This window comes from Onthophagus taurus, unplaced genomic scaffold (genome assembly GCF_036711975.1).
Source record: "Onthophagus taurus isolate NC unplaced genomic scaffold, IU_Otau_3.0 ScKx7SY_15, whole genome shotgun sequence".
Taxonomy (NCBI): Eukaryota; Metazoa; Arthropoda; class Insecta; order Coleoptera; family Scarabaeidae; genus Onthophagus; species Onthophagus taurus.
Genome location: NW_027248940.1, coordinates 679123 through 692416, shown reverse-complemented (window position 1 = coordinate 692416; position 13294 = coordinate 679123). Strand labels below are relative to the sequence as shown.

General features: G+C 28.6%; 1 protein-coding gene across 1 annotated transcript in view; it reads left to right on the top strand.

Annotated features, from left to right (window-relative positions):
• Window positions 1-941: 941 nt before the first annotated feature.
• LOC111421347 (collagen alpha-1(II) chain-like) overlaps window positions 942-13294 on the top strand; it is a 36507-nt gene continuing 24154 nt past the window's right edge. Inside the window, exons 1-2 of the mRNA XM_071200973.1 lie at window positions 942-1018; window positions 1256-1457. Of these exons, the coding sequence (XP_071057074.1) occupies window positions 1265-1457 (193 nt within the window). The 5' untranslated portion in view covers window positions 942-1018; window positions 1256-1264. The remainder of the gene's footprint in view (window positions 1019-1255; window positions 1458-13294) is intronic.

The following is a 13294-nucleotide window of genomic DNA, read 5'->3' as shown; positions in this document are numbered from 1 at the left end:
CACTGAACAGTACAGTTTCACAATATTTCTAATAACATTTCTTTAGAATATTATTTAGAATCAATTTGCTCTATAATTTTTATTAAAAGTATCAAATATATAAATAATCAATCAAAGTGTTGGAAAATCGCTTTTAGTATTTAAGAAATAAACTTTTAATTCGGTTGTAGAAATAGTATCACCACATGTTTTTTAATCTATTTTCCATTCGCCTTCAAAATCTCGTTAATGGTTTATGTTTAACTTTATTGGGTCAAAGAACTTAATTTATTAATGGTATTTTGTTTTAAATCATTAAACAAATTTTTTGTCGTTTATTCACAAGAAATTCTTCTTGATATGTAAATATAGATGAACGCAATTAATTTTGAACTCAGTTGCATCATCGCGGTTTCACTCTTCTTCTCTGAATGGGTTTAATTGATTTACACGAGTCGCCCGGCTGCTTCTGCTTACCAAATGAACTCTTTTTTATCTTGAATCTTTTAAAATTGGTGTCCCAAAATAAACTTTGTACCCTCTTTAATTTCCGCGTTAAATTCAATTTTAATTCTTCTCAAATAAATATCTAAAAATATGCTTAAAAAATTTTTTATTTCATTTTTTCGTTAATAATCTCTTTGTGCCCTACTTTTTAAATTGATTTATGACCACTTGAATGCACGCCAATGAATCAAAATTAATCGTTGTTGGTTCTATTATTTTGTAACTGACCTATCTTATTAAAAACCCAAAAAAATTAAATATTTTAATAAATTAATTTAAAATTAATAAAAAAATTAATTCTTATCGATGATGAGATTACCAGAAATAATGTGTTTTTTGAATAAAATTCCTTAATAGACGTCTCCGGCTTAGTTGATCTAATTTCTTCGCCCCTTTCCTCCTCTCTGGGCCCAAAACGATGAAATATATGCCCGTTAGAAACGCTGTTAGCGCTTAGAGTTGTTCTGCCCGTCCTTAGGGTAAGACATCAACCATAAAAAAAATTTATGGAAAAATCTAATTAATCATCAAGGTATGTCTAAATCAAAAATAATTTCCTTAATCTCCATGAAAAATCCTTTAAAATGAGCCCAAACACGATATGGTTATCTCAAAAAATAACCGAGATACCCCCACTTCCGGTTTGAAACATAACCTAAAAATTGACAAAAAAATCGATCGTATCTCGGTTGTTTTTGGAGATAACCCCGTCGAGTTTGGGCTCATTTTAAAGGATTTCGCGTTATGAATGTGATACGAATGGTTTTAGATTGATGAAATGAAATCCGCAAAAATTTTGTGGCTCATTTTTGCGGCATCAACGTTCTTTTCGACGACTTCGGAAGCCGCTAAAGTTAGGAAACGGTTTAAGGACGGCGTCCAAAATCAACAACCCTACGATGATGCTTACGAAGAGGTCGATTATGGCGATAATTACGATTATACAGAAAACGAATACGAAAATAATAACGGTAATAAATTAAATTAATTTTTTTTTGGTTTCTTTGATACACAATATTTGTTCAGAATTAGATTAGAAACAACTTTTATTAACAGAATTTTGTGATAAAGGAAAATTTTAATTTCCCACTGAATAGTACGATTCTATATCGTTGTTATATCATAATAATTATTGATCGTATCGAATTTTTTTATAAACAATATTTGTTGAGAATTAGATTAGAAACAGCTTTTATTAACAGAATTTTGTGATAAAGGAAAATTTTAATTTCCCACTGAATAGTACGATTCTATGTCGTTGTTATATCATAATAATTATTGATCGTATCGAATTCTTTTATAAACAATATTTGTTGAGAATTAGATTAGAAACAACTTTTATTAACAGAATTTTGTGATAAGGGAAAATTTTAATTTCCCACTGAATAGTACGATTCTATATCGTTGTTATATCATAATAATTATTGATCGTATCGATTTTTTTTATAAACAATATTTGTTGAGAATTAGATTAGAAACAGCTTTTATTAACAGAATTTTGTGATAAAGGAAAATTTTAATTTCCCACTGAATAGTACGATTCTATGTCGTTGTTATATCATAATAATTATTGATCGTATCGAATTCTTTTATAAACAATATTTGTTGAGAATTAGATTAGAAACAACTTTTATTAACAGAATTTTGTGATAAGGGAAAATTTTAATTTCCCACTGAATAGTACGATTCTATGTCGTTGTTATATCATAATAATTATTGATCGTATCGAATTCTTTTATAAACAATATTTGTTGAGAATTAGATTAGAAACAACTTTTATTAACAGAATTTTGTGATAAGGGAAAATTTTAATTTCCCACTGAATAGTACGATTCTATATCGTTGTTATATCATAATAATTATTGATCGTATCGATTTTTTTTATAAACAATATTTGTTGAGAATTAGATTAGAAACAGCTTTTATTAACAGAATTTTGTGATAAAGGAAAATTTTAATTTCCCACTGAATAGTACGATTCTATGTCGTTGTTATATCATAATAATTATTGATCGTATCGAATTCTTTTATAAACAATATTTGTTGAGAATTAGATTAGAAACAACTTTTATTAACAGAATTTTGTGATAAGGGAAAATTTTAATTTCCCACTGAATAGTACGATTCTATGTCGTTGTTATATCATAATAATTATTGATCGTATCGAATTCTTTTATAAACAATATTTGTTGAGAATTAGATTAGAAACAACTTTTATTAACAGAATTTTGTGATAAGGGAAAATTTTAATTTCCCACTGAATAGTACGATTCTATGTCGTTGTTATATCATAATAATTATTGATCGTATCGAATTCTTTTATAAACAATATTTGTTGAGAATTAGATTAGAAACAACTTTTATTAACAGAATTTTGTGATAAGGGAAAATTTTAATTTCCCACTGAATAGTACGATTCTATATCGTTGTTATATCATAATAATTATTGATCGTATCGAATTTTTTTATAAACAATATTTGTTGAGAATTAGATTAGAAACAACTTTTATTAACAGAATTTTGCGATAAAACAAAATTTTAATTTCCCACTGAACAGTACGCTAGCATATTACAATAATTATTAATCATATCGATTTTTCTTATAAACAATATCTATTGAGAATTTGATTAGAAACAGCTTTTATTACCAGAATTTTGTGATAAAGGAAAATTTGAATTTCCCACTGAATAGTACGATTCTATATCGTTGTTATATCATAATAATTATTGATCGTATCGAATTCTTTTATAAACAATATTTGTTGAGAATTAGATTAGAAACAACTTTTATTAACAGAATTTTGCGATAAAACAAAATTTTAATTTCCCACTGAACAGTACGCTAGTATATTACAATAATTATTAATCATATCGATTTTTCTTATAAACAATATCTATTGAGAATTTGATTAGAAACAGCTTTTATTACCAGAATTTTGTGATAAAGGAAAATTTGAATTTCCCACTGAATAGTACGATTCTATATCGTTGTTATATCATAATAATTATTGATCGTATCGAATTTTTTTATAAACAATATTTGTTGAGAATTAGATTAGAAACAACTTTTATTAACAGAATTTTGCGATAAAACAAAATTTTAATTTCCCACTGAACAGTACGCTAGCATATTACAATAATTATTAATCATATCGATTTTTCTTATAAACAATATCTATTGAGAATTTGATTAGAAACAGCTTTTATTACCAGAATTTTGTGATAAAGGAAAATTTGAATTTCCCACTGAATAGTACGATTCTATATCGTTGTTATATCATAACAATTATTGATCGTATCGAATTTTTTTATAAATAATATTTGTTGAGAATTAGATTAGAAACAACTTTTATTAACAGAATTTTGTGATAAAGGAAAATTTGAATTTCCCACTGAATAGTACGATTCTATATCGTTGTTATATCATAATAATTATTGATCGTATCGAATTCTTTTATAAACAATATTTGTTGAGAATTAGATTAGAAACAACTTTTATTAACAGAATTTTGCGATAAAACAAAATTTTAATTTCCCACTGAACAGTACGCTAGCATATTACAATAATTATTAATCATATCGATTTTTCTTATAAACAATATCTATTGAGAATTTGATTAGAAACAGCTTTTATTACCAGAATTTTGTGATAAAGGAAAATTTGAATTTCCCACTGAATAGTACGATTCTATATCGTTGTTATATCATAATAATTATTGATCGTATCGAATTTTTTTATAAACAATATTTGTTGAGAATTAGATTAGAAACAACTTTTATTAACAGAATTTTGCGATAAAACAAAATTTTAATTTCCCACTGAACAGTACGCTAGCATATTACAATAATTATTAATCATATCGATTTTTCTTATAAACAATATCTATTGAGAATTTGATTAGAAACAGCTTTTATTACCAGAATTTTGTGATAAAGGAAAATTTGAATTTCCCACTGAATAGTACGATTCTATATCGTTGTTATATCATAACAATTATTGATCGTATCGAATTTTTTTATAAATAATATTTGTTGAGAATTAGATTAGAAACAACTTTTATTAACAGAATTTTGTGATAAAGGAAAATTTGAATTTCCCACTGAATAGTACGATTCTATATCGTTGTTATATCATAATAATTATTGATCGTATCGAATTCTTTTATAAACAATATTTGTTGAGAATTAGATTAGAAACAACTTTTATTAACAGAATTTTGCGATAAAACAAAATTTTAATTTCCCACTGAACAGTACGCTAGCATATTACAATAATTATTAATCATATCGATTTTTCTTATAAACAATATCTATTGAGAATTTGATTAGAAACAGCTTTTATTACCAGAATTTTGTGATAAAGGAAAATTTGAATTTCCCACTGAATAGTACGATTCTATATCGTTGTTATATCATAATAATTATTGATCGTATCGAATTTTTTTATAAACAATATTTGTTGAGAATTAGATTAGAAACAACTTTTATTAACAGAATTTTGCGATAAAACAAAATTTTAATTTCCCACTGAACAGTACGCTAGCATATTACAATAATTATTAATCATATCGATTTTTCTTATAAACAATATCTATTGAGAATTTGATTAGAAACAGCTTTTATTACCAGAATTTTGTGATAAAGGAAAATTTGAATTTCCCACTGAATAGTACGATTCTATATCGTTGTTATATCATAACAATTATTGATCGTATCGAATTTTTTTATAAATAATATTTGTTGAGAATTAGATTAGAAACAACTTTTATTAACAGAATTTTGTGATAAAGGAAAATTTGAATTTCCCACTGAATAGTACGATTCTATATCGTTGTTATATCATAATAATTATTGATCGTATCGAATTCTTTTATAAACAATATTTGTTGAGAATTAGATTAGAAACAACTTTTATTAACAGAATTTTGCGATAAAACAAAATTTTAATTTCCCACTGAACAGTACGCTAGCATATTACAATAATTATTAATCATATCGATTTTTCTTATAAACAATATCTATTGAGAATTTGATTAGAAACAGCTTTTATTACCAGAATTTTGTGATAAAGGAAAATTTGAATTTCCCACTGAATAGTACGATTCTATATCGTTGTTATATCATAATAATTATTGATCGTATCGAATTTTTTTATAAACAATATTTGTTGAGAATTAGATTAGAAACAACTTTTATTAACAGAATTTTGCGATAAAACAAAATTTTAATTTCCCACTGAACAGTACGCTAGCATATTACAATAATTATTAATCATATCGATTTTTCTTATAAACAATATCTATTGAGAATTTGATTAGAAACAGCTTTTATTACCAGAATTTTGTGATAAAGGAAAATTTGAATTTCCCACTGAATAGTACGATTCTATATCGTTGTTATATCATAACAATTATTGATCGTATCGAATTTTTTTATAAATAATATTTGTTGAGAATTAGATTAGAAACAACTTTTATTAACAGAATTTTGTGATAAAGGAAAATTTGAATTTCCCACTGAATAGTACGATTCTATATCGTTGTTATATCATAATAATTATTGATCGTATCGAATTCTTTTATAAACAATATTTGTTGAGAATTAGATTAGAAACAACTTTTATTAACAGAATTTTGCGATAAAACAAAATTTTAATTTCCCACTGAACAGTACGCTAGCATATTACAATAATTATTAATCATATCGATTTTTCTTATAAACAATATCTATTGAGAATTTGATTAGAAACAGCTTTTATTACCAGAATTTTGTGATAAAGGAAAATTTGAATTTCCCACTGAATAGTACGATTCTATATCGTTGTTATATCATAATAATTATTGATCGTATCGAATTTTCTAATAAACAATATTTGTTGAGAATTAGATTAGAAACAACTTTTATTAACAGAATTTTGTGATAAAGGAAAATTTTAATTTCCCACTGAATAGTACGATTCTATATCGTTGTTATATCATAATAATTATTGATCGTATCGAATTCTTTTATAAACAATATTTGTTGAGAATTAGATTAGAAACAACTTTTATTAACAGAATTTTGCGATAAAACAAAATTTTAATTTCCCACTGAACAGTACGCTAGCATATTACAATAATTATTAATCATATCGATTTTTCTTATAAACAATATCTATTGAGAATTTGATTAGAAACAGCTTTTATTACCAGAATTTTGTGATAAAGGAAAATTTGAATTTCCCACTGAATAGTACGATTCTATATCGTTGTTATATCATAATAATTATTGATCGTATCGAATTTTTTTATAAACAATATTTGTTGAGAATTAGATTAGAAACAACTTTTATTAACAGAATTTTGCGATAAAACAAAATTTTAATTTCCCACTGAACAGTACGCTAGTATATTACAATAATTATTAATCATATCGATTTTTCTTATGAACAATATCTATTGAGAATTTGATTAGAAACAGCTTTTATTACCAGAATTTTGTGATAAAGGAAAATTTGAATTTCCCACTGAATAGTACGATTCTATATCGTTGTTATATCATAATAATTATTGATCGTATCGAATTTTTTTATAAACAATATTTGTTAAGAATTAGATTAGAAACAAATTTTATTAACAAAATTTTGTAATAAAACAAAATTTTAATTTCCCACTGAACAGTACGCTTTCATATCATTGTTATATCACAATAATTATTGATCATATTAAATATTTTTATAAACAATATTTGTTGAGAATATTAGAAACAAATTTTATTAACAGAATTTTGCGATGAAACAAAATTTCAATTTCCCACTGAACAGTATGCTTGTCTGTACAGGGTGGTTCAAATTCGATGTCCGAATAGGCTATCACCGAAACTATAAGAGTTAGAAAGAAAGAAAATAGCTTCCATGTCATGATCTCGTTTTTCGAGAAATTGCTAATGCCAAAGGCCTCAAAGCGCTATCGTCTTTTGTTTTTCTCCTAGAGGCCTAAATTGAAAATATCATAAAACCAGCAAGTGCAATTATCTTTTTTATTATTATAGGTGGAGTATTATAACTAAGACATTATATGGACACTTTTTTACAGAAAATTTCATGACGTAGTCAAGAAAAAAAATTCGGTTTTAGATTTCTAGATATTATGACAGTTTTCGTTTTTTTTAAATGGATACAACCACTGATTATTCACTTATTAAATTCGTTATTTTTTTCTGATTACAAAAATATGGGGTTATATAGGTCTATTTCTTATTATTTTAGAATAAAGCTAAAAATAAAGTTTTTTTAGTGTCGTCAAAGAAATTAAATTTACAGTTTCCTGTAAATAACGGTACTATAACTAAAAATTATTCTACTAAAAATTTATATGAAATTTACTTTATTTTGTAATATGTAACATTCTAACATGTTAAACTTTTCGTAATTTTCGTAATCCATCTTAAAAAACACGATTTTTAATTTGATACTTCAGAAAATTTTTGAATACAAACAAATGTTGTTATGTTTATCTGAATTAAAAAAAAAATTCAGTGTCGTCCACTTTACATCTTTATTTCTCGTTATTTTAGTTTTTAAATCATTTTATATTGTGACTTTTATTATTTATTTGACTATTTAGCTGATGATGATAAGTAATTATCGAAACCGGTACTAAGTATATTTACTAGAAAACTGAGAAAGAGCTCTTTTAATTTTTACCTTATTTTAAATCATACACCTCAGTGATTATGGATTTACTAGAATAGAAAAAGAAATATGAGCGCCATCTATCAATAATTTATTAAGTCATTTAATAATAATATTAAATATTAATAAAAAATGTGAAATAATGCAATCTATTCCAACTTTTGTGTAAAACAAATATAAATTAAATAGTTCGACAAATGTATTTGTTTCAAATATCATAAATATGTTGTTTTAATTTTTAGTTATAATTTACAGGAAACTGTAAATTTAATTTCTTTGACGACACTAAAAATAAAGTTTATTTCTAGCTTTATTCTAAAACAATACGAAATAGACCTGTCAAACCTTATATTCTTGTAATCAGAAAAAAATAACGAATTTAATAAGCGAATAATCAGTGGTTGTTTCCATTTAAAAAAACGAAAATTATCATAATATCTCAAAATCTAAACCGAAAATTTTTTTTGACTACGTCATCAAATTCTCTGTAAAAAAGTGTTCATATAATGTCTTAGTTATAATACTCCACCTATAATAATAACCAAGATAATTGCATTTGCTGGTTTTACGATACTTTCAATTTTGGTCTCTAGGGGAAAAACAAAAGATGATAGCGCTTTGAGGTTTTCGACATTGTAATTTATTTAAGAAGAGAGATCAAACTACTTTTTTTCTAACTCTTATAATTTTCGAGATAGCCTATTCGGACATCGAATTTGAACCACTCTGTATGTACAGAGTGGACCAAATTGGGTACTTTTATAGCGAAACTTCTATTTCTATAAGAGATACAAGAAAAATGATATCAGTGTCTGAGGCTCGATTTTTATAAGAATCTTAATGGCGAAAACCGCATTTCGATATCTCTTACGGTTTCAGAGATACAGGGTGTTTTTAAAAAATCCCTGTTCAATAGAAAATGTTCAAAATGTCCCCAAAATGGTTTGTATTATACACAGTCGACATCTTTTTTTAACCCTTTTTGCCGAGTTCTCCTTAATACATTCTAATATATATTATAAATATATTATTTTCACCCTCTACCCTCTTCCTCCATTTCCATACCCCACCCTTCGTCTACTATTTATCTCAGTTACCGAGTGGCCCGCTCGTCTATAATAAGTGTCTCTGTCTGCTTTCCCATATCTGATCTTTCCCTCTCTAATTTCCCTCCAACATTCCCCCAAGATCCCACAGTTTGGTCTCCCTTCTATTCTTTCTTCATATTTCACTGCTCTCCTGCCCGCCTCCACTCTGACCTTATCCACCTTTACCTCTTCCCTCACTATATACCCCGGTGTTTCTCTCGCCACCCCAAGCACCCATCTCCAGTATCTAGCTTGCACGTCCTCCAGCATTGCCTGCTCTCTCCATCCCCATACCTCTGCTCCATACATCATCACACTGCTAACCAGACCTTCAAACATAATCTTCCTCGCTGCCACATTCCTTCCAAAGACTCTCTTTCCCCAACCCCATACTTGAACACATACCCCAAGTAAGTATACTCCCTAACCTCCTCGATCTCTTTTCCCTCCCATCTCCAGTTTTCTGTTCTTTTTCTCCCACCCTTACAAAACTTCATCATACTTGTCTTCCCCACTTGCCGAGTTGATTAAGCCCAATGGGCCTAAGTGTTGCAAAAGCCTTCACAACTGCGGCTTCTAATTGCTGTCGGGAATTTATTGGCTGTTTATAGATAACATCTTTGATCTTCCCCAAAGGAAAAAATCTGTATGTATTAGGTCAGGTGACCAAGCCGCCCAGCGAATAGAATCTTGATTACCTAACCTACAATCACCAAAAGCTGCGGTTAAAAGAATGGTGATAATAGCAGCCTTGTGAGGCGGTGCACCATCATGTTGAAAAAATACATTTCGCAGGTGCGCTAGAAGTAAATCGTCAAAAACAGGTTCGATCTGTAGCCTAAATATGTTCAAATATTTTATTTGTGCTGTACACCAGCACTACTCACATACGCTTCATCTGTCCAAATATAATTTAAAGAAAAATTGCGTGCTTCGTCACATTTTCCCAAGAACCATTGGCAAAAATTCATGCGCCATTCAAAATCTCCTGGTCTGAGGTAATGGACTTTGCTAGGCTTAAATCTGAATTTTTTCAAAATCCGCCTAACTTTGAATCTTGGAATTCTCGTGGTTACATTCAATTGCCGCGTTGATATCTGTGGATTATTTTCCATTGCCCCTAAAACTACTACTACTTCTAATTCCCCGTCTTCATTCGGTATATAAGTTTTTGATCTTTTCTTTTCGAATTGGCCGCTAGTTTGTAGATTATATCACAATGTTTTAAAAATATCATTGAAAGATTGTCGCTTCTCTGGATTTAAATGATATAATCATATAAATGGTTCATAATATAAATTTCCTGCAGTCTCTGCATTCTCCCCAGATTGTATAAAACATACTATTATGTGCCATTTTTCATAATTTTTATATGACATTATTTTGAAAGTTGATGACAAGTACGTAATACTCTAACGATAAGCACTAACACTTACAACTTGAATCAAAATTTGACAGATAGATGCTCATAGATAACTTATATAGATGTGACATTTACGTAAAATTTTTGTACACGGCACCAGCGCTCCGAACGGCTCATCCCATTACTAATATTAAATAGCGGCTAACGTGATAAATCTTAAATTTAAAATTTTCTAATTTTTTTATGTGGAATTAAATAAAAAAAAATAAAAGACATTTGTGGATTTTAATAATCTTTTTATTAAAATGATTATCATAAACATAAAGTCTTATTTTAATATAAAAAAACAATAACTATAAACAATGTGTAATGATTAATGATACACTGTTAAAAATTTTACGAAGTGATTCAACTCTTTCGGTATAAGGTGAAATATTACCGGGAAAAAGTGGTAAATTTAATTAAATTCTGATAGGTTGCAACACATTTGAAAGTCACAATAACTTTGTTAAAAGATGTTAAAAATACGGTGTTAATCTGTTTATTCCTCACAGTGTAACTTTATAACACCTTATACCCCTTTCCATTTTGTAGCATTAAATGTAATGCCAATATTTTGTCATCAAGTGTATAACGCCTCCCCTGCAACCTTCTTCCTTCGTTGTCATATTAGCTCAAAAAAAAGGATTGTTTTAGTCTGTCTAAACTTGAAATTGACTGCTTAAAAAGTTGTCTCGTTGGTAATAATTTTCTTTTATTTCTTTGGGATGTTATACACTGGCGCTGGAATTTCCTCTTATACATCACTGCTTTCCTGTATAAATGTTGGGCTTTTGGTGATAAGTCGTCTTGTTTCTGGACACCAACTTCCTCCAATAAACTCTGCCTTTGTTTAGCTGTAATACGAAATCAAACTTTAAAAAAATTATACTACATTCTTGATGTTTCGTTTATTAATAAATAACTCTTATTAAGAGTTATATGCCATTATAGGTAATTTAACCAGAGCTTTTCAAAATAAACGATTTATAAAACACATAATTTCTTACCTGGAGTCTCCAATGAGATTGCACTGGTGGATGTTGAAGGAACCTGAAGTCCCATATCTGCATGTGGAGTAGTGGGCGTGTTATTCGAAGCACTTGAAGTACTGACTTCTAAGTACTGATATCCTATATGTGAAAAAAATATGCCTCAGTCCTAACAACATTTTGATAATTTTATACACATACTGGCAAATTTAATGATGCTACTACTCCTTTCAACAATTTGTTGTTACGTCCAACATCCTCTCGTCGAAAAGGTTTATCACAAACTCGAAAATTATTATAAACCCTCAACTGTTCACACTGAAGCATGTCTTCTCGCACACAACATAAAACAAATCTTTGATATATTTCTGGATACATTTGTGGGTTTGGAAATCGGTAGAAACTTCCATACCTTTGTATGCATCCACTAATCGCGCAACTTTTTGACATTTTCTGCTACAAGAGAATAAGATACATATACAGGGTGTCCCGTTAAGCGTACGGAGCAGCTGTATCTCTAGAACGGTAAGGCCTAGAGGTTTGGGAAAAAAATCCTTATAAGCAAAGTGACCAAGAGAAATAGCTGGAAATTATTTTGAAGTTCGTAATTCGACCGCTAGGGGGCGTAACTGCCATTGAGAAACATAAAGTTGCCGCTATCTCAGAAACTTAGACGATGAGCTATAACTTTGACAACATCATTTAATAGCTTGGATAATACCGCATCGCTTTTGTTTTGCGATATTTCTCATATCTGTCATAATAAGGGAGGGGAAGGCCAATGCGTTTTCATATGTTTACATTATAATATCTCCTACACCATTCAACCGATTTGAATGTTTTCGGTGTTGTTTGAAAGAGCATTTTATGCTCTTTTTAAAGATACTTTCAGTAAGACCGTCTGCTTTAAAACAAATGAGCTAGAAGACGTTATCTGCAGCGATTACATATTTTTGTGATTTTTGAAGAAAAGTTAAATGGAACGATACTATTTACTTCACAGACCCTTAGTTACCTTAAAATTTGCTAAATTTTAGTGAAAACCGCATCTCGATATGGCCACCCGTTCTCGAGTTATAGAAGAAAATGTTAAAAACTCGAGTGCCATCAATCGGATCCAGTTACCTCATCGAGAAAAACAAATCACATTACCATGGTAACTGTAAACATGTCATTTACTAACGCAGAAGCGTATGATAGAGCGTATGATGATTTATTTTCAATGTTTCGAATACGATGCAACTGCATGGCAAAAATGTGCAATGCAATTACGACAAAGAAAGACATTTTTCTCTAGAAGTGTTTTTAAGATTGACTTAGCGATTACGGAAAACTGGCAACGTGTAGCCCATTCAGACATCTCTATGAATTCGTAAATCATATTGGTGCGCAATGTGATCCCACATAATCTGGGAACTCCGAAAACAATTGTCCACAAGAGTTCTCAAGAGAATAATATTTCCACCACGTTGTTTTACATCAGGCCTTAACAGATATCGATTATGATAACAGACTGAACTATTACCATTGACTGTTAAATATGATTTGGGCAAATCCAAACCTTTTATCACAAATGCTATGGATGCATGAGGCATCTGTCCACAAGCTGATGTAAACTTGCATAATATGCATTCTTGGTTCGAGCAAAACCCAC